Source organism: Trichoplusia ni, chromosome 5 (genome assembly GCF_003590095.1).
Source record: "Trichoplusia ni isolate ovarian cell line Hi5 chromosome 5, tn1, whole genome shotgun sequence".
Lineage (NCBI taxonomy): Eukaryota > Metazoa > Arthropoda > Insecta > Lepidoptera > Noctuidae > Trichoplusia > Trichoplusia ni.
In genome coordinates this window covers 13,502,415-13,524,431 of record NC_039482.1, presented here as the reverse complement: position 1 = coordinate 13,524,431, position 22,017 = coordinate 13,502,415, and the positions used below count along the sequence as shown (strand labels likewise).

At 35.3% G+C, this 22,017-nt stretch overlaps 1 protein-coding gene across 1 annotated transcript in view; it reads right to left on the bottom strand.

Moving 5' to 3' along the window:
• The window catches only part of LOC113494028 (neurogenic locus Notch protein), a gene marked incomplete at its 5' end in the record, with an annotated part of 95,636 nt that overhangs the window by 30,354 nt on the left and 43,265 nt on the right, over nucleotides 1-22,017 (bottom strand). Inside the window, 3 exons of the mRNA XM_026872148.1 lie at nucleotides 4,903-5,065; nucleotides 12,546-12,890; nucleotides 17,608-17,885. Of these exons, the coding sequence (XP_026727949.1) occupies nucleotides 4,903-5,065; nucleotides 12,546-12,890; nucleotides 17,608-17,885 (786 nt within the window). The remainder of the gene's footprint in view (nucleotides 1-4,902; nucleotides 5,066-12,545; nucleotides 12,891-17,607; nucleotides 17,886-22,017) is intronic.

Sequence of the window (22,017 nt, the reverse complement as noted above, 5' to 3'; positions counted from 1 at the left end):
GTTACAAATTATATCGGCGTCCGAACTGTGTTAAGAACTTGTTTATGTAATGCTAATGAACTTAACGTAATTCTTTTGTTTGTCGAACTAGTATATTGCTACCATTTAGACTAGCAAAATTTATAGCAACAAAAAAAAACAAGACCGAGTAAAAAAATACTAACATAAACAACCTCATTGTTGATCGTGGCGCCAAGATAAGCCGCGATTGAGTTTAACTAGAAGGATATATGAGGTGCCAAGGCCTACACTCTAATAGGAAGGAGGCACAGTTCAATTGACTTTTATGACCCTCGCAGGAATACAGGCAGCTGTCACATTCTTTGCCTACAGCCAACGTCTGAACAGTTATAATCGCGCGCACTTATGCGACAATTTCCTAGCCGGCCAATTCCCTAGGAATCGGGGTAAAAAATGAAATTGTGTGCGCCTAACAAGATGGTTGACTTGTGCCGACACGTTGTAAATCAACGGGTGAGTTATGTGAGCGGGACTCCGGTAAGTGTTTGAGGTTTAGGTCGGGTTTAACGAGCATGGTTTTTGTAATTGAATTCTTTCAATTACCTCCGTGAAACATTTAACAAAATACCAAAAAAATCTCGTGGGGAAGCACTCGTTTTCGTGGCGTCAAGAATTTGTCTAACATTGCATTCCTATCAATAATATGTCTACTAATAACAAGAATTATCTATTCTGAATGAAAGTCCACGATAAAATCCATACACGTCCCGTATCGGCGACGATCATTATCGTTTGTTATCATTAAACTTTCCTCATTTCGTTAATTAAAACTCACACTTACGAATAATTGAAGAGGCACGGAACATAATATGAATAAACATGTATCTGTTCGAGAATTCCAGCGGTGCTGGCGACATTTTCATCCAAATGGATAACGAAGCATTTTAATTGAGACTTACTTGAGGTATCCGTGACTATTTGCCGAGATCGGAAATCATTTAGTCCATCAGAACTTTAATTACCCATTTGAAGGCGATGGACATTCCAAAAATGTACCCAATAATAAAAAACAGATTTAAACCAGAGCTATCTTGAGGTTTTTGACGCATTTAGCTGATACAATATTGTATATTTTTTTATCTTAAAGAAATTACCATCGCCACGCAACTACAATTTCTAGATCTGCTATACAACGTTTCCAAAGCACCTATTTAGAGCCTACTGCAAAATATAACATTTTGGTTTCCACTTAAAGGACCAAACGTTACTCTCAAAATGAAAGTGTTATTACATACTGTATTGAAACAAGATATAATTTTAATAATACATAAATATAAGGCATGTAATATGACAGTAACACCACCTGCACCGTTGCGATGCCGCGGGCACAACAAATACATCGTAAGTCATGACAGACGTTGGATTATAACTGTTTATGACTTAGGAAGCATGCCGGAGTGATTAAGGAAAGAGAATATTCAATAAGCTCGTTCTTGACATTTGCTATCAATAGGAAACGTCATTTAGAAAATGGCGACGGGACCATAATCATGTTTCACACTATCATTCACATAAAACCAAAAAATAATATAAAATGTCAGGTAATAAATTAGAACGACAAAGAAAAGTGTACATTGCATCATAAAACCAAACTTTATAACCTATCCGTAACAAAAACTTCACCTATGGCGCGACGCGATCTAGCATAAAACTTTATTATAAAAACTATATCAACTTCCACCTCACAGAACTCCAAACCAAAATGAAAATAAAAAATAAAGGCACCAAGGCGTAACTTGATATTGGGCACGCATTTATCTGACGCGTTTCATGAGCCAGCGACTCGGATACTGTGACACTATCCCATGGAACAACACCACACGTAAAAATAAACCCAAACGTCTAAGGAATAAAGACCATAATTTGATTATTCAAGTAAAGACTGCAGTACATGTTATAAGTAAAACAAAACATAAGCAACAACACTACGCTAAAGTGTGCCCGTACAAAATTATCCTTTCGTTTAAGGCGGGATTTTGTTAACGAAATTAAACTTTATTGGAACGGAATAAGGGTTATCAGAGCTGAGATTTTGGAGAAAATACACGTGGTTCTGTTACGAAAGAGGCCTTTACAGCGGGAGGTCTAACATATCCATAGATGGTCGAAATATTAATAGTTTGTATAGAGCCGATTAATTCAAATGAAATAGGAAATAATTTTCGTTTTTATAATCGTATTACTTTTATGACGTAGACAATATATCAGGGACCCGAAAAGAGGCCTCTGGTATGGGCATAGGTTTGTAAGGTCTTTTTGTAATTATATCCACTTCATTTAATTGTCCACCATTAAGAGCCCCAATAGGTGGTCGGATTAAGGACCCATGAGATAGATAAAGAAATTAAAGGGTTATAATAATATTTAACCGTTAAGAGAAGTACCTAGCATTCAACCAAAAGCCTTGGAAAATCGTTTCCTATTGAACCAATTACGTTAGAAGGAGAAAGATGACGTTTTATCTTTCACCTCTCACACATCAATCTTCGTCCACAAACATTTAGGCGCCATAATGGAAATCATTTATGACATATTTTAGTCGAGATGGTTATGTACAGTTAAGCTGTTATAAAATATTCACGATTATGTATGACTGAGTGAATGTTCCGAATTCCATTCATTCGATACGCGTGACATTGATGAAACCGAAAAATATTCTCAAGTAGTTAAACAAACTCCCGTGCGAAAGAGAAAAATACTTTATAACATATTAGGCATGTAGCTAAGGAGTTTTTTTTTATGGAAACCCTTAATTCCGGACACAAAGAAGCCTGCTAATCTTGGGCAAAAATCTGGAGGATGTGAATTTGATCCTCATAAAAAATGAAGTCAAAACAGAAGCCGAAATGCAAATTAAAGATCGTGGCAACTCATTTTGGGGTAAATTATTTGATTTCACGATAAGAATTTGACACCTCATAAGCTGGTACCAATAATGAAGGAGATAATGATATCTAAAATGAAACCAGAGACAATATCCCGAGAAACAATTAGGTGGTTATTAAATCTAAAAAAAAAACGAAAGAGCTTTTCTATTCATATCTAATCATCACTTCAGAAGCCAATTATAGGAAAAAATGAAGTCATTTGCGTGTACAAACTCCAAAGTATTATAAACGCGCAGCTAACTATTACCGTGCGAACGAAGGAACATCAGCGTTTTTTGTAGCTCAATCATTAGCTAACAATTAATGTAGGAATGGCGCATCGCACATGGCGACTTAGGACGTTGATCTTACGCCAAGTTGTGAGAACGAAGCGACGATAATATGTTTACCTGTCGCACACGCATACTAATGTAGACCGAAGTGTGATAAGAGACCACTAAATTATGCCGCGAATTAAGATATAAAAAATAATGATGCGACAAATGTCAAGGACAATCATATTAGTACTCATTCCACAAAGCAGCAGGTTAAAGACATTGTGGTCAATAAAAATAGTACAAAAGAAGAATTTATATGCAAACATTACAGAAAAATGAACAAACAAAGTAGAAAAAAAATCAAAAGTACACACACAGCGAGCAAACAGGAAGAATCAAGTGTGTTCCGCTATACTGTCGTCGCTTGAGACGCGGGGCCGTTGACTTCTTGACGAGTTATTTTGTAATTAACGCCCAATACATCGACACAACCGCGATGATATTGTATAACAAAAAAGCATCTCAATACAGATGTAGATATCATTAGCTCGTTTATAATAACATTTGGCAGTAATTTGTTTCATTAACTTGTCGGTTTTTTAACGAGTTACGCAAAAAATATTATGGACATAGTCGCATGCGCAACGCCTTCCAAGATGGCGTCCCATATTGAGTTACTGTCTGCTGGCGGAGGTTCCAAAACTAATCCTTGTGTGTATGCAGTAAAGAAGCTTCGTTTAAATCTATTTTTTCGGCGGTGCAATCATCCGATCCGTTCCAGAGCTCGGCTGTCGGGACGCTGGTCTAATTGGGCCGCGCCGATTCCTTGACAAGCGAATAATATCTCGCAACACATATTTTACAATCCCCAACATGCAGGGCACCTTTCGTCCGGACAATAAAGTCGATAATTCTATGACATTTGTTGAAGCAGCTGTAATATTTCATTGTCAATTATGGCAGTGCTTCGAAGTTTAAGAGGGATATACAATGCAACAAATTGCTGCGGATTGTAACTGTACGCATGGAATTGTTTGAGTACTAAAAGTTTTGCCGTTCAGTCAAGTTCCACAAATGGAATAAAAGAAAATTGTGTTTTAGAATTTTAACCGTTTTAACAAAGTTCATATCTTTAGTCCGAATAGCGTCGCTTTGTATGAAATCAGCAATTAATTTAATATAACTGTCAGCCTTCCTAAAAGAATTTAACCGATGCAACGGTATGGTCTTTGTTGATGTTAGCGAATCTCTTAACCGTTGGTTAGCAGATATCTAAACATAAAATCTCGATGAACTACGATAAAATCTAATATGCTGATTTGTTAATTTAATTGAGTTGGCTAATTATGATATTCTCCGAATTTATGATAAAACGTCTCTTAAATTTATTTTAATGACACGTTTTCTCAAAGGCTATATTTTAGCTCCTCTATAATTAAATTATGACTGGATAATTAACAGTTGTGACAAATGGTGCCTATTATTGACTTAAAAGATTCTTGAACCCAAACTTTTTTGCGTTCTCGCATCTACATTAATTTATTCATCAATCAGTTGTCTTCGATGTCGATATAATAATGATGGGCTTTACCTATTTTTATCTCCATACGTATGACGTGATGTGAAACGTGAATTCATTCCATTAATCAATGCTCTTCACATCGAACAATGTTATAATACTGACTAAAAGTACCAGGAGTCCATAACACTGAAGAATTATGAAAGGCCAGTTTTACCTGAGAGCGCACTCGTCGACGTCGGTCTCGCAGAGCGTCCCGGTGAAAGTGGGCGGGCACTCGCAAGTGTAGGAGTTTAGGCCGTCCACGCAGGTCGCGCCGTTCTGGCACAGGTGCCCGGGGCAGTCGTCGATGTCGATCTCGCAGTTCTGGCCGCGGTACCCTGGAAACAGAGATGGAGTTAGACAGGAAAAACAGATAGAAAACATAATGTTCCGTTAATTTTGTCAATTATTTTAAGGGGTCAAACATAAAATTCAAGGCAAATAGACAAGATGAAATATTGTGTATCATCAAATTAATTGAATGAATTTTAGTTTCAATGCCGCATAACAGGAACCATCGACTGTGACTGAAATGGATGAATGTCAATCCAAAAATTCTTAGACTATGAATCAGAGTCATGTGAGTTAAGATAAAGAACGGTTCCCAAATTAATTACTCATTTATCCAATCAAAATTTGATAGACTCTTAATACTGAGTACTACATATGGTTACTATTTTCGGCTTAAGTGTTATAACACCATATGGATTTAAAAACACGTGTTCTGTATTACCATACCGATAGAACTCTTTAGACCATTATTATTATACAAAGCTTTCGAAAAAATGCTACTAATTCTATATGAAATATAATTATTCAAATTAAATACAGTTCCAATCAACAGAATCAATTCCAAAGATAACGCCATTGATAAATTAACATTGAATACAGACAGCAACTAATTAAATTTAAAGATAGAGATAATGACAAAGGCCTTAATAGCCGAAACTGACTATTGAAACAAGAACAATCAGCCGTAATGAAATAAGCACACAACGATCTCACGAAGCAAAAACAATACAATTACATTGAATTTAAACAATACCTTTTAATAAGGAGGTAACATTGGCTATAGGGGCAATAGGTACTATAGGTGGTATCAAAGAAGAGGTGAATCTCAAAGTGTTGAAATCACACCTAACGTCTCAAGCCCAGTGCTTCGATTAGCGAGTAAAGAATCTCATTATGTTCATTATTCGAGCAGTTCCCACGAGTAACACATGTGCAACTGTTTATGGTGTAGGCGCCTCGTTTAAATCTCTCGACGCCTTTTTTTGCTTCGAAACCGACATGCGGAAAGCTGGGGATAAATATTTTGGTACCAATTTAGATTGTTGCGTTTGCTGATTTCTTGACATTACCTTTAATTGTAGTATTTTTTTTAATAAATATTATGACTACTAGACAAGTGATAAATATTCTTATATATTTCTAAATACGATATTATTGATAAATTATACCTGATTACACAAACATTTGTCCTGGGTGGGAATTGAACCCTCGACCTCCGGTAAAGCAGTCAGGGCAACTAACCGCTAGACTAAAACACCAGTCAAAGATTGTTACTTCATTGATGTTATTAGTCGTTTCAGTTTAATTTCCTGTGTCATGTTTCTGACTATCGCTGATGGCTTAAATTAAGAACTCGTAAAAATAAATTTTAAAGTCTACTGTTATTACAGTGCCTATTAAAAAGTTTACTAGCAAGCATATCCGAATTACTTTGCGTCTCCCTTTACCATTCATAGAATACGCTCGTAAAATTATTAAACACTGCTATAAGATTAAACTTACCTATAAAAAGGAATATTTTAGTAAACTTATTTAATACAAATTAGGAATTAATAAGATTGAAGATGTTGTCACTAAAGAGATTGTATATCACAGAATACTATTACTAACAATATAGTACATATTAAGCAGAATATAGATGGTGTAAACACATCATCAGATCAGATCAGATCAGACAAAAAGCTTTTGAATGCAAAATGATAAAGTTTTATCGATTACCAATAAAATGTATAACCATTCTCTAATTTATTTAAAAAACGACAGTTTCTAATTAAGTGTCCATTAAAGAATTAACATAAACGCTTTCTTTTAACTCAGAATTAAACATTCATAAATTAAATAAGAGTTATTAGTACAGAATTTCGTTTTGTTTGGCGGCAAAGTTTATTATCAACACCCGTTTCGAAACAATTTGAATATTGTATTTTAAATGTGCATTATCTTTTTATTCTTTTGAGATAGAATCATTTACTTTATGATTTCATTCAGCTTTCTCATTAATAACAACACCTTTAAGCTTGTCACATACAAGCAAATGAATTTTATTCCCAGAACGCATTCTATCAACAATCTCACCAAATATTTGTCCAAATGCTAATTCTTCATCGGTTCTCCAAACATGATTCTCATTTTCACAATATCCATCGTTATTTACCTTTGTATATTCAACCTAATGCATACATCTAACAAATATTGGCGTTTCGTCTTACGCTGTTTAAGAATCTAAATTCTAAATCGACAATCAGATTACCATATTATAGCAGTGTGAGAGATCGTCTTCCCATATTCCCAAAGTGATACGGAAGCTGTTACAAAACTCAGTTCACACATGTTTGAAGTACTTGGACATGTGTTAATGATTTTTATATTAATAGGGGAATTAATATTGTCTGTTTAGAGGAAATGGAGACAAGTTATAGATCGTTATGTGCTGTATGATTGATTGTTTTTAATTTCGAAGAAGGATGTTAATTATACAATTCTGTTTTTTAAAACTATTCGGTATGTAGAACATGATTTTCAGATGTTTAGAGATGATTTAAATATACCAACAGACTGGATTTTTTTCGTTTGATGGTCGAACAAAAACAAATGCATAACTATGAATAGGTATTTTATCTTATTCCAAGATGACAACTTCATATTGATACGTTATAAAATCAACGGCCATGGAAAATGGAATCAATAATAATTATGAATGTATTTATTGCAATGCAAATTGCTTCATCTAACATATAATCAACTGAGTTAACGAAGCGTACTCTGACTAGTATTTAGATTATAGTTTAATAGTTTAAAGGTAAGACTAATAGATCTATAGCCGCTATAGACTACAGTCGACCACAGTGTTTCATATTAACCGCACCTTTATTACCAACAATATAAGGTTGAATTCCTTATGGAAGAGCGGTTCACTGTACTTGTACTTGATTTCGAAGGCTAAGTTTTGTCAAATCATACCTGTTCCGTGCAGCAATTATATTGGTTTTCCTGTGTGGTTTTAGTTATGGTGTTTAGCAATCAAAATAAAATCTATAATATATGAAGCTTTGAACTGATTTTAATGAAATTTGGTACAGAGATAGAGTTGGCCTTCAGAAAGAACATAGGATAGTTTTTATCCCGGACTATTGAAGAGTTCTCTTGGAAACGCGATATAACCGACCTCGACGCGGGTGAAGCCGCGGGCGAAAAGCTAGTGATTAATAAATCACTTGAAGCTAATTCAAAAGCCAAACTCAGTAATCTTTAGAATCTCAACGATGTATAAGCAAGTGATTTCTTTCAAATATCAACGTCAAGGCAATAAACAAATAAAGTTAGGTGCTAATTGAGTGCATTACATTTCCCACACTTGGGCAAGTGACGTCACAGATAATTTAAGTGGATGTCACTTGTATTGAAGTGTATGGAATGTATGGGTGAAAGTGATTGCCTTAGAAATATATTGAGTCATTGATTTATTTTGTGTGAACTCGAAATTGTGAGTGGACTAATTTGATGGTGTGAACATTGTAAATCCCACTTAAATAAATTGGAATTTGTGTGAGAATTTCAGAGCTGTAAAAGCGAAAAATATTTATTTTCTCTTGAAAACCTGTCACGTAACGTATAGCTATCATTGTAGGTATTAGCCGTAAGCCAGCCAGGACCTACACGGGTAAGTATTTAACCAAGGTAAGTGAGAGATTGACATGTAAAAGTTTTTAAGTCTATCTTACTTGCAGAATAAATTATTCCATTTAATTCCTTGAAAAAATATACCTCTTAAAATACTCGTAATCCCAGTAGCCAAGCACCACAAATTAAAATGAATATTCTTTTGAACAAGATATGTATTCTGAATTTCTGATTAAGAACAAAACAAACTACATGCAATGTCCCAATCCAATCATTTGTAAATAACTTTAGTCCAAAGCGGTGTTTCAACCGACACTTTTTAGGCTGCCGAGAGAAAGCCTTATATGCAAAATATAATTGAATAAAGTACTCCGGTTTAACGACCATTGCATGTTGCTCACACCACATTAAAATGGCGCAAGTAAAACAGTAAGAAACTTAATTACACATTGCGTACAATGTTAATAAACAATTACAAAAAATTTTATTAAATTCTCAGTGTATCGTCATTTCCTGATTTCGCAATTTTTTCTCAGAACTTTAATATCGCCTCAAAATATGGAACATTTCACAGCGTTTCGTAATTGCTTACCACCATTTCGCAATAGCGTAATAAAGCTAATGAATCCTAGAAGCGCAGGCGCAGCTACAAAAATTGTGACGTAAGCGTTACGTCACTTGCGGTTTTACCGAATTACATGGGTATTAAAATAATGGCGCTTATAAACTGTGTATGATATATTTGTTTGCATGATTTTTTTGTGTATTAATCATGATTTCCTTTCTTGGGGTCAGTTTTGACCGGTAGTCGTGCATCATATTTTGATGTATGTTTAATGTTTGAGCATGTGCGAATATCGACAGGTAATGAGCTACCGATGAACATATAAATCAATAATTCGACTCCAAGGACCGTGAGATCCTTCTTGACTTCCGATGAGTCGATTCAGGCCGGCTTAGACTTTTGGCAACGGACTAAAATACCCTAGTATGATGTCCAAAATGTACAGTTTAAACTGGATGTTAAAAACTACAAAAGAAATCGTACTATCTTCGCAGAATAATTGATTTCACTAAATACCATGATTTCATAAGCTTTGGAAGAAGAAGAAAGTAAGAATTTTGGAAAGAAATCCACAATGTCATACTTATATAACGTCGACATTCAGCAATCGACGCTAAAATATAGGGGGCATTGATTGACACAATAAAAAAACATACTTTGTTGGTCACCGGTAACCCCATTGCTTTCAAACACTTAAACGCAATGCTCTTTAGAAGCACACCAGCCACAGTCTATAAACAGCTCATTATGATAGATACAGATTTATGCAGAACAACTGTTTCGTTCGGGCTTCGGGCGAGTCGTGGTCGCCTCGGGGTACTCTCGGCTTTCAGGACCGGTGATGTAAATAACGCAGGTTATGTATGTGAGCGCGATTGTTTGTGCGTTTGTCGTGAGGATGAGTGTGTGTGAGATAATGTTTATTTTAATGGTGAAGAGTTGAAGAAACTAGAGGTTAATTGAAGAATGGAAGGTCCTATTGAGATTTTTTTTAGGTTGTAAATTATTTCAATGGAGTGAGTAGAATGGTGTAAGTGATTAAGAAAATGTGTGAATTCAATCGCAAAATGGAAAATAAAATATTTTTTGAACCAAAAGAATTGTATATTTGCGATCCATCACGGTTGCCACAGCTTTTAAGAAAAAAATAAGTATCAAAGCTTACAGACAAAAATAAATATTTTTTGAAGTACAGTTACCTAAGTCTACCAGAGGTTAGACAAACAAGATCAGTCGTAAAGACGGCAACTTTCCAACCACTTATACACAGAAATTACGAGGAACAACATAATTAATACAATTCACGCACAGACTATATAAAATGGTATCGCAAACTCGCGATAATGCAGTTAATATCACCACAGAGTAACTATCGTACAGAGGAGGCAGAAAGCTCCACAATACCGCACGCCATAGAACATAATATACTTATAACGTGATTGATGCCTGAATAATCTTTGGAAACATACAGCAATATTGGATTAAAAATGGAAACTGCAAAATCGGTTATTGACTAGAATTAATCTTTGATTGAATTACACATCATAACTTAGTTACTAAGCGAGCTTTTCATGTTTTTTTTAGAAAAGCAACCTTTAAAGTTTTTTTACCTTACCTACTAATCATTGCTCAACTTGGTCCAAATTTTAAATAATTAACTTGCTCAACAGTTATTTGAAACGTCGCCTCTATCGCCTACCTACTCTATGCCAACATGAACTTTCTAAGTCCAATCCCGCTTGACATTACATAGTATAAATTATATTAGAGCCAAGTTTATTGGTCTGAGAAACGAGCGGACCTTGGAAAGTCGGTCTAGCCTACCATATCTTGGTTTAATAAGGTGTCCCGTGGTATCTGAATGTTAATAGACCATAGGTAATGTTAACTGTAAGTTATCATACCCATGGGTGGGGTTTCTTAGATTGCGAGGCTGTTATCAAGCTATTTGCATAGTCTATGTTTATTGATATTTTGTATTAGAGTTCCGTGTTAAAGGGTAAAAATGGAACGGACTGCTGAGACTCTGCTGTTTGAACGTCTGCCACTTGGCTGTATCTCAAAAACCTTGATTGGCAGGTAGTTGAATTTTTGCAGATGATGTATTTAAGTAATAGAAAAAAATAGATGAAACCAGTATCGAAGTTAAGTATCGGTTGGTACCGTCATAAACTTGGAAGGTGAAAACTTTTATTTAAATTCTTTTTCTTTAGAATATTTGTAGGTATTAGACCCTCATTGTAACAAGTGCGACTCACACTTGACCGTTTGATTTTATTACCAAGTATACGTTTTCTGTTTATTGAATCTGTTTACCATTTAGATGAAAAAAGTTGTTAAACCTATTCTATTTCAATTTACGGTTCGTTTAAAATTAATTAAGTAATAAAAGGTTTAGGACCTATCACACATACACATTAGACATTTATTTACAGATTTTCATCTGTATCAAAGGTATAACAGATATAATTACGGGAAACGTTTTCCTCTTTACCAAGTGTCAATCTATACTCTATACTTACTAATATATAAAGCTGAAGAGTTTGTTTGTTTGAACACGCTAATCTCCTAAACTACTGATTCAAATTGAAAAAATCTTTTTGTGTTCAATAGACCATTCATCGAGGAAGGTTTTAGGATATATGCCACGCTGCGACTAATGGGAGCGAAGATACAATGGAAAATGTAGAAAAAGAAGGGCGGGTATAAATCATAACTTATATCTCTAACCACGCGGACGAAGTCGCGGGCAACAGCTAGTTAACAATATTCATGGGGATAGCGTTATGTTCTAACGACACGCCACACCCATCCTATTGCGAAAAACTGCGTATTGCATGCCTGCCTACCTCAGTTCTCGCTTGTCTAGTACTAGTCAACACCAATTATAGCGACTCGCCGTGCAACATTGTACATCTCTTTGATTCAGTGATACAAGACTGCCATTAAGATATTGTGCGTGCGAAGATACGAAAGAAATATTGCTCTGTCCAGTAATTAGCGCTAACTAAGGGATTCAAGTTTATGTCATGGTAACGGTATTTTGTTAGGTTATTAAAAACTCCCGTACCGGAATGTAATCCTTGTGTTCTAGGGGGTTTTACAATCATTCACATACATGCTTGTCCAGTGTCCTACGCGGGGTTCATACCCACGAAACGTCAAACACAGTGGGTTTGGCGTGAAGACCTATAGGTACCTTTCCGTTACTCGCAATCACTTGTATTTAGCATGTCTTCATGAAAGATATGTTCCAATTTTTCAGACGATATAGGGTTCTGTTTTTATACGGAAAATTATCTAATAAACTACAAAAAGATTCACAATATATCATCACTTACCAGGTGGACAGTCACACTCGTATCTGAGCTGATCTAACGGAGTGCATCTCCCATCGTGATGACAGGGTGACGGCTCACAGGGCACATACTCCGCGTCACAGTCCCTCCCTGTGTAGCCAGGCTCACACACACACGTGTAAGAGCCGTGGGTGTTGAAGCACCGGCCGTGGTGACACGGACCAGAGCCACTGGAACACTCTACCACGTCCTCCGTGCACCGGGAGCCAGTGAAGCCAGGAGGGCACGCGCAGGAGTAGCCCGCGGTCGTCGTGTTGTCCGCTACGCACCGGCCCCCGTTACGACACGGTTGCGACGCGCAGTGGTCCTCGTGAGAACATTCCGCACCTGAGAAACAACCAAAATTAATCTTAGATTATAGAAGTGTTAAACGACAATAATTTAACAGACTCATTAGAAAAAATATTCTGGTCTGTTTTTTTGAAGGGCAACAACAAACTCGAAACTGGAATATTAAAATGTGAGACTCAATTTAACACACCGAATAATAAGACGAAATTAAGAAAAAATAAACGTCAAATAATAATTAAATCTTGACACCTAATGGGTTATATGCTAATTAGGAAGACAATATCTCATCTCCAAGGCTGAGAGGCTGCTCTATTTGAATATCGCCACCGAGACGAATGAACCAATAAAATACATTTACAAACATATATCACCTATAAAAAGTTCGTAAACCTATCATTAAGGAAAGCTTCTAAAGTCGGATAATTACCAAATGACGAATACTAATGAAGTGGACGTGTGAATCAGTAAGAGTCGCTAAAACGAATCATTTACATACAGACGGGCCCGTGAGCAGATATTAATAACGTTTACGATTGCGATTCAGTATCGATAAGTCATAATCGATTGTTAATCGAATAATTTAGTTGCTAATGTTTTGGATACAATCCGTGATGGATTTGACATCATTTCTATGTAGTTACTTTTTGTCTAATCACATTATTAGCATAAGAATTAGTTTTGAATATGGGAATGTTAAGAGAAAGCACGTTTGCCTATATTCGAATGGACTCATTTTCCATATATCCATTTTGTTCTGATGTTCCTACTACGTATGCGGCAGCGCTTTGAACGTTTTCACGGTGTCAATTTTCTCTAAAGGCAGTTGCAAAAAAAATAACAATTTGAATGAAATTTCTGCACTGAATCAAATTGAGTTTCTCGTAACACAAGGACGTTGAATGTATGACCAGACACTAATGATGGCGCGAAACTCACAAAAATTCATCATGTAACAAGAATGCTCGCTGACTAAGCCGACGCAACAGAATTCAGTTTGATTGAAAGAAATTAGTTCAATTGATATTATGGACACTTCGTCGAACCATATGCAAGGTCAAATACTAAATATTTAACGCCTGATACTGTAGCCCACTTTATAATAGACACCAATAACTTCTGTGAAAAATCATATTTTAAAGTTATTAATATTGTCAAAGGCAACAGTAAATTAATTTCGAAACATGTGTGGAAAATTTAATAAGCATGAAAATCATTTCTCATAAATTCCTAAACTTCAAAGTCCAGTTACCGGCAAACGGTAAACCATTAATTCATTAGCCGCACAAACAATTGAACGTAGTAAATTGGACACATTCACACAACGAATTACTAAAATAGCGGCTCGGTTGATATTCAAAAAGTATTACGAATTCAGGAAACGACAAATTGCGCTTTCTATGGCTTTCACTGACTCCCGTGTGATAGAACAGCTATGATATGAAATTTTCCATGTAATATTATTAAGAGTTTATTCGTTTAATTGTAAATTGTTTGCGATTAGAGCTGGCTACAAAAGTAGGTAGGTGACTAGGTGGGCTGCAGGTACACAGTGTAATTGGATGGCGAGACATGCAATGTCGGTTCATCATTATTTATTATTATTTTTTTGCTTCATTTTCTTTCATTATTTCTATTACTCAGCATTGCACATTTGTTAACAAAATATAAAGATAGTAATTCACTTACTGTTATTTCAAACTATCATATTCAATAATAACACGAAAATAAAGTTGTAAATACTAAAACGATTTAAATAATAGCTTCTAGTTCCAAATACTGTAATATTAAGTATCTCAACGTCGCCGTTGGAGAGCGCCATAATTGTGCGCCGTAAATGGGAACGGCGCAGGCGCAACAGCCTATTTTTTTTGCAAATTCCCTATTTATGGCAAAACATGTAGACTACTGACAAGACTCAAGCTAAAAAAGAAACGCGATATTTATTCTATTAACAAAATAACATGGAAATTATCTGATAATTTTAATTTAGATCTTCCTTTTAAACTAATTTGTATTATGCAAATCCCTGAGCGATGGCCCCATTAATTATATCGACGTATTCACTAAAATCGATTTGATGAATACATTATCGATGGATGGCTACTGTGTCGGAACATCGATCTAGTTTAGACACGAGTAGGAATGACATTTTTAGTACCTACTAGGTGAGTAAAATTAATTTCTCATCGGTAGAAGTGATGAGATATACTCGTAAGACAATGATTTCAACCTAGATAATAGTAATAGTAGATTCAGTAAATCTGTCTCTTATTAACGAGAGTTAAGATGGTTCCTCTAATACTCTTGGCAAAACAAACCCAGATGGCTAAATTCATTAGCTCCAAAACCATTATCAACTATAAAAATAAAACATTAAATGCTTACTATAATCCTTTGACCTTTAGATATTTGTTTTAGAGTCGTTAAATCGAAATGAGATTAATATATTCATAAAACCAGTAGCTAAGGACTGTTGGTATGGTAGAAATGTTTGTTTTTACACACGGCTTTAACATATTTTTTAAATTCTCTGGATTTTTGGAGGTCATGACCCTAGTTTTTTGGTCGTCTATCTTTGCGTTACACAGGAAATTCTGGCGCCATCTAGATCTTTATTAGTTTATTTTTCAATCACTTTTTTATCGTCAAGTGTAAAGCAAGTACTTTTTTATCATAGTTTCAATTATTATTAACAGACTATTTATGATCCTTTTAACTATACGTACGATTTCACTAAATTCTAAGCAACTACCTGAATGATTCTCGATATCATCTCGATCTGAATTTAGAGTTTCTAACTTGAACCGCCGTATCCAAGGAGCGGCTTTTGACACCTGTCTATGCCTATATTACAGCTAGCCTGCAATTGCCCTCAGCCAGCAGAATTTATATGTGCAATCTCCATCTTATTTCCGGCACCGATTTTATAGTAAACATGTAATAAACCACTTACTTCATTTACTTTACGTTGGCTAATGATAGAAGATTTACTTGTTTTTAATCGCTAAGTGCAGTACACGTGTTATTCAACCCTATCTTATTTGCTTCTTCTTAAGATCCAAATTAGGAAACCAACTATTTTACCCGTACCAATCTAATTACAGAACAACTTTTATATCTACAATAACAAAGAAAACATGAGATAACCGACTAAAAATAAAAGGCTACATCAGAATTATGACTTCAACGTTTATGATATTTTTATGGTCAAGTAAATACGTAACCTAACAATTAAAGATAGTTACATAGGCGGACTCGAGGATAAGCCTTAAAAGGATGGAAATATGTAGTAAACAAGAAAAAAACTATAACTTGTTAACAAAACGTAATACTATAAAGATAATGATGATTCGAAAAAATACAAGCAACAAATAGCAGCGATGAAGAAGTGAATGTACCAAAATTAATTGACGAACAAGAATAATTTGCAAAGTAAAACTCAAATTAAAAAAGACATTCAATTAACATAATCAGAGGTAACCGATATAAAAAAAATAAAACAGAAAGTGTATGACATCACGATTTCAATCTAGAAATAAAATTAGCAAACGGTAATTAATAAAGGGGCAGTCGAAAGGAAATTGCAACTTTCCAAAATTGACCAGTAACACTGCTTACGACACAAACTGATCTAAATCATTATGATAACGTAATTCCAAAACGAGTTCTGCTCGGGGCTCTTCGATCGCATTTCGCTTTGGACATCCATCTTTTATATCTCTAATTTATTTTATATCAACTCTAATATAAAAATCTCCATCAGTATCGGTGACGGATTTATATTGACTTTTATTGGTACCGTTTAGGTTTCCAAGTATATTAAACCTTTCCATATTTTGATGCAAATTTCGAATAATTTAATGTTGGGCAGTTAGGTTGTTCGTTATTGGGTCATCGTTAATCATTTCGTTTTTTTTAGTTTACGATTAGGTTTGGCGGCTCGTGTATTTATTTGACAGAAATCCCTTTATTAGCAATCATGTGGGATTAAATACAGAATCTCGAATTACGAGACGTTAAATTGGATTTTTATTTAATCAAGCGTATGGCAGTAATAATATGTTTATTCTAGTTTTAATAGTATAACTGCGTTGTTAAGAATAATTGTGAATGAATGCTTATTACTCTTGTGGGCATAGCAGCCATAAATGGACTAGAGTATGCCACGAACGTTCTCTTAGTCGGCATTAAAACAAAGATTGAATCAATTCATACGTTTGCTTTATCTTTATCTTCATTCACATCTTGTACTGCAAACACCTGTTTATTAGTCATCAAAATGAGTAACCAATTACGCATACAGAACATAGGTAACAGACAGATGGACAGACAATTACATGTGATATCTGAACTATTACCGAGGAAGATCGTAAAGTGAATGATTGTTTTGATGTCTGAGTAAGGATTGAAATAATGAACGATTTAAAAAAGCAATTACATAAAATAGAAATGCTTGAATTCTGGTCAGACGAGACAATTAAAGACACGATCAGAATTAATTTCTATTCGAGACGCGGCATGTTAAATCCATTTTGTTGATGAAATAATTGCAATATTTCACTTTGGAAATAAATCTTCTATTACAACAATGCTAAATTATGTAAACATGTTTACTTTTTATCTCATATTAAGTACCATAAAACGATTTTCAATTTCCGTATCCATATAATAGACGACGACGCATTAAGTAGCACAACTTCAAAAGACAATACTATTATACTTTTGACAATCGGACAATCTAAGTAGCACTTACCAGTATAACCAGGCGGACAGTCACACTCGTACGTGTCCAATGACGTCAGCCGACACGTAGCTCCATTCAAACAGGGTGCAGAATCACAGGCAGCCGGTATCCTGATCTCACAGAGAGATGCACTGTAGCCCAAAGGACAGTCGCAGGCGAAGGACGGAGGTCCGCCCGACACCCCTGGCCTGACGCGGCAGGTCCCACCATTCTGACATCGAGGACTGGACTCGCTGTGGCAAGGGTTCAAGTGCTGGCAGAACTCGCCCGCGTATCGAGACGTGCAGCTGAAACAAAAGAAATCAACGTTAGTAATTTTTCATCGCAACCATCTGCGAGATTCCCAAGTCTATGGAATGACGCATGTGATCATAGGAGCGAAGAAAATGCAAATGTCAAAGTAGAAGTGATTTATAAACGATCACAAGCTGTCAAAAGTGTTGTCTTTACCTAACATGGATTCAACAAAGAACCAGACGCAAATAACATTGCTATTACTATTTCAACTCAATACAATGTTTCTGTATGCAAAAGTTTAACAGACATAAATCTCAACGAGAGACAAGATGTAGTTCGAGGCTGTTTAAAAGCAAGTCGGGTCCACTTTTCTCTAAGTGAATAATAAGACGCATAAAGACCGCACTGCTTCGTACACGGTTACTTGTCGCAACTCTCTCGGGGCAGAATTTCAAGACCATTGGCTACCAGTATCTCCTTACATTCATTACAGCCTGGTAGATACAATTCCTGATTCATAGCGCTTGTTTCTTCATAAAGAAATTCTTTCCTCTTTAGTTTCGCAGGACATATGTGAGTTGCTCTGTTATTCTTAGTATTTATTGCTGAATCTCGGAGGTCTTTATGTAGCACAATGGCGTCCTGAGCTCGGAATTTTATATCTGATATGTTCTTTATGACTTGAAATTGTTGAACAGAGAGTATTAATTATGAGTGTTTGTATTCGATAAACAGTTTAAGATACGGCAATCTAGTTAAGTTTATTAAAGCTTCCGCATTAATTATTGGAGCAGCAATTAAATTAATTATTAAAGACAGCGAGTAGCGACTTGAATTACATTTTATTGATCCCTTTCAAAAATCAGATTGCAGGGGTTTAAGACCTTGTATTTTTGTGCGAAGTTAAAATTAATGCCGTTATGGCTTCCTGTTACTTTTTAAATATGAGCCTTCGCTAAGTACTTTAATAAAGCTGAATCTGAGGTTGAGTATCATAAAAAGTATAAAAGTTTAAGGGATAAAATGACATAACGTATTCGTTATAACATACGCGCGGTACGTAGGTGTGCAGTCGTGCCGGCCGCGCCGGACGTCGACAATAAATAACGCAGATACGTCGCGAACACGACCACGTGACGTGCACACGCGCACACTACGCCAACGACTACGCCTTTGTATTGCCACGCTGCGTTCCTTTTTCAACTCGAAAAAAGCATTGGAAATTATTTTTAAAAGGATTTTTATACCCATATTCCAAAAAGTTTTTAATGAACCTCATTGTTCTAACCAGCTAGTTAAAAAGGTTTTTATTGTCATTAGTTACATCAATAATATGAATGAAGTTAAATGCAGTGTCAAACAAGAATCTTGTGAAATGAAAATACAAGATTAAAACAACTTTGTAGCGGTAATGTAATGAGCTTTTTGCAGATGGCAGTAATGATGGTAATCATTGCTGGCAGCACATAATCTAGGAACATCATTAAGTAATCAATTTCCCTGTGTTAGCTTAGAAAGCTTATAGATTACTTGCAGCTAATCCTTTTTTTATTGATACTAATAGACTGAAATACATGCGGAGAAATGATACACATGAGATTGAAAATTGAAACTTAAGTCCTGCAGAATGCAAAATGGATTTCTGTATGATATACATTTCGCAACTCTAATTCAACGAAATAAAGTAATTCAAAAAGAAATCATACCAACACGACGGCAATAAAGCCGATACCAAAATACATATCAAACGAGACAACGGTACAAAAGTTTATTATTATGTGAACTAAGACATTCTTGACACAGTTCAAACGCCATTCGAAGTTTAAGGTCCATCCAATATGTTTGGAGATAAAACGGTCGAAGCACACCCACGTGGATCGGAAACCTTTTCTTAGCCAAGTAAAAAGGCCATATTATCATAATCTCACGATAAATTACGTTGACATGATAACCGAACAGAATGTACGGATATAAAATATATCATTGTCGCGCCATGATTTATTTACATCACAGAATTCTGAAAGTGCACTTTTGAAAGGACGAGGTCTTGGTGATGAAATATTTCAAATTGATTCCAGAACAAAATCAGCATTAACAATCCTTAAATTTTCAACTTTAGATTTGTAGAATAATATAGGAAAGCATTATATTAATTGTGATTATTATGAATCAACTAGACTCATTACTGACAAACGATCTGTTAAGGACACCCACAACAATTTAATATTAGTTTATGTTCCCGATAGCAGTTCCGATCTAAATGTACCCACCCACGAGTATGGTAATGTTCTTAACTAAATGAAGTAAATCTCATTTATTGGTTTGCTCGACGCCGACACTTCAGGTGTTGTGGGAAAATAACCTGTGACTTACAAACGAATTCATACAAATTGAACATCATAAACCCATATTGGGCTGTTTGATTATACATTCATATTAAATGGTTTGTGTATTTAATATTGTTTATATTATTTGTAACAATTATAAAATCACAATTTATGGGCTGTAAAACCCATAAAATGAATATAGCTGGAACGTTATTTATTTACCAATAATTAAGAATGTTCATATTTTATTGCATATAACTTAAAATGGTTTGATAAATGGGAAGGTTATGTGAAGCTGAAAGGAGAAAACCAAACTCCATAGAAACTTGGGCCTGGCGTTACAGAGCTGGAATTTTGCCATAAATTAGAGAACTTAGGAAGATTTCACGAGTCCAATTTTCACGACACTCAACAATGGCCAAATTGGTAAAATCAGACAATGTTTACACTGATTGTTAGTCTTAGCGAAACCTCCTTTTTAAAGTGAAACCTCCTTCTCAAGATCCTTAGTGAAACCTCCTTCAAAACCTGGGACCTGACAAGCGGTGCGCTATAAAGGACGGAGCGCGCTTAGCAACGCTCTCTCTCATGTCTCTCTCTCACACTCTCTGCTGTCGAGATCGCTGGAACATATGGCCGTCTCCTGCGTTGTATTTATTCAACTGTAGCGCTTGCAATCTACCATGACGAGGTTTAGGTACCTACCTACTTACTTAAAAAGCGATAAACTCAGATTAATATTCGTGAAAACTTCAGCAGAAAACTGTTTACTAGATAAGGCCTACTTAGATCAATAATGACATATTTAAACATTGTATTTACTACCAGGGGATTTTTTGATGCTATCTGAAATTACAGTAAACTGAGATTGCAACAATAGGTTTATTAAAATAAAAACTGTATTATTAAGATCGTTCTTTATTAACCACCTTCGTTAGGATTATCGTAATATAATAATACAGGAATTGTGCAGGAGTAAAATTGGTCCATGGTGTGGGCACAGCACCCAACCAATCTTCGAATTTCTATTGTGTTGCAGCGGTCTGTTGCTATTCCACCATTAATGAACTCATGGTACAGTATCCACCAATCGTCAGAAGAGCAATATCCAGATCCGGTTTTCCAGCAAAGGTCAGCAGGAATCCAGGCATCCAATATGCAAGCAAGGGTCAGTCAGAAGGCAATCAGTTTCGGAGTCCAGTATTCGAGCAGAGGTTTAATATTGTAATAAATCTCGAGAATTTGAAAAACACATTCACGCGCTCGAAGATACGAAAAGCGAATGTCACTTATGAAAGCACGATGACAATTATCAGACGTTGACATTGGCATTTGACATTTGCTAGTGTAATCCATGTGAAATAAATGAATCGATGCGTTAAAATCGATTTTTTCTATTATTTATTTCCTTTAATGATTTTTTAATCGTGCTTACATAAACAAGTTATTAGACACCAGATTTTTTATTTTACAATTATTTGAATATAAAAAAAGGAATTACACTAAAATAAAGGCTAAGGCTGATCTATATTTGCCCAAAGAATTAGTATTGCCATACAACACTGGCAATACTAATTCTTATTCTTCTGGGTACGTTTCCCGATTTTAGCAATGATGAAGATGTCTTTTTTGACGCTTTGTAAATAATGTATATTTTTCATTTTATATTGATATAGTTTTAAAAATATAATATCCGCTAAATCGATTATATCCTAGGTACACTCTATTGTTTAATGCTAGTGTTTGCAAATGAAGTTATGTACAATAAAATAAATACTTTAACGGTTTACAAAGGTTGTTTTAAATAGAAAAATAGTAATGTACTTTTTTTAGACTTGGCCATTGTAATTGAGGC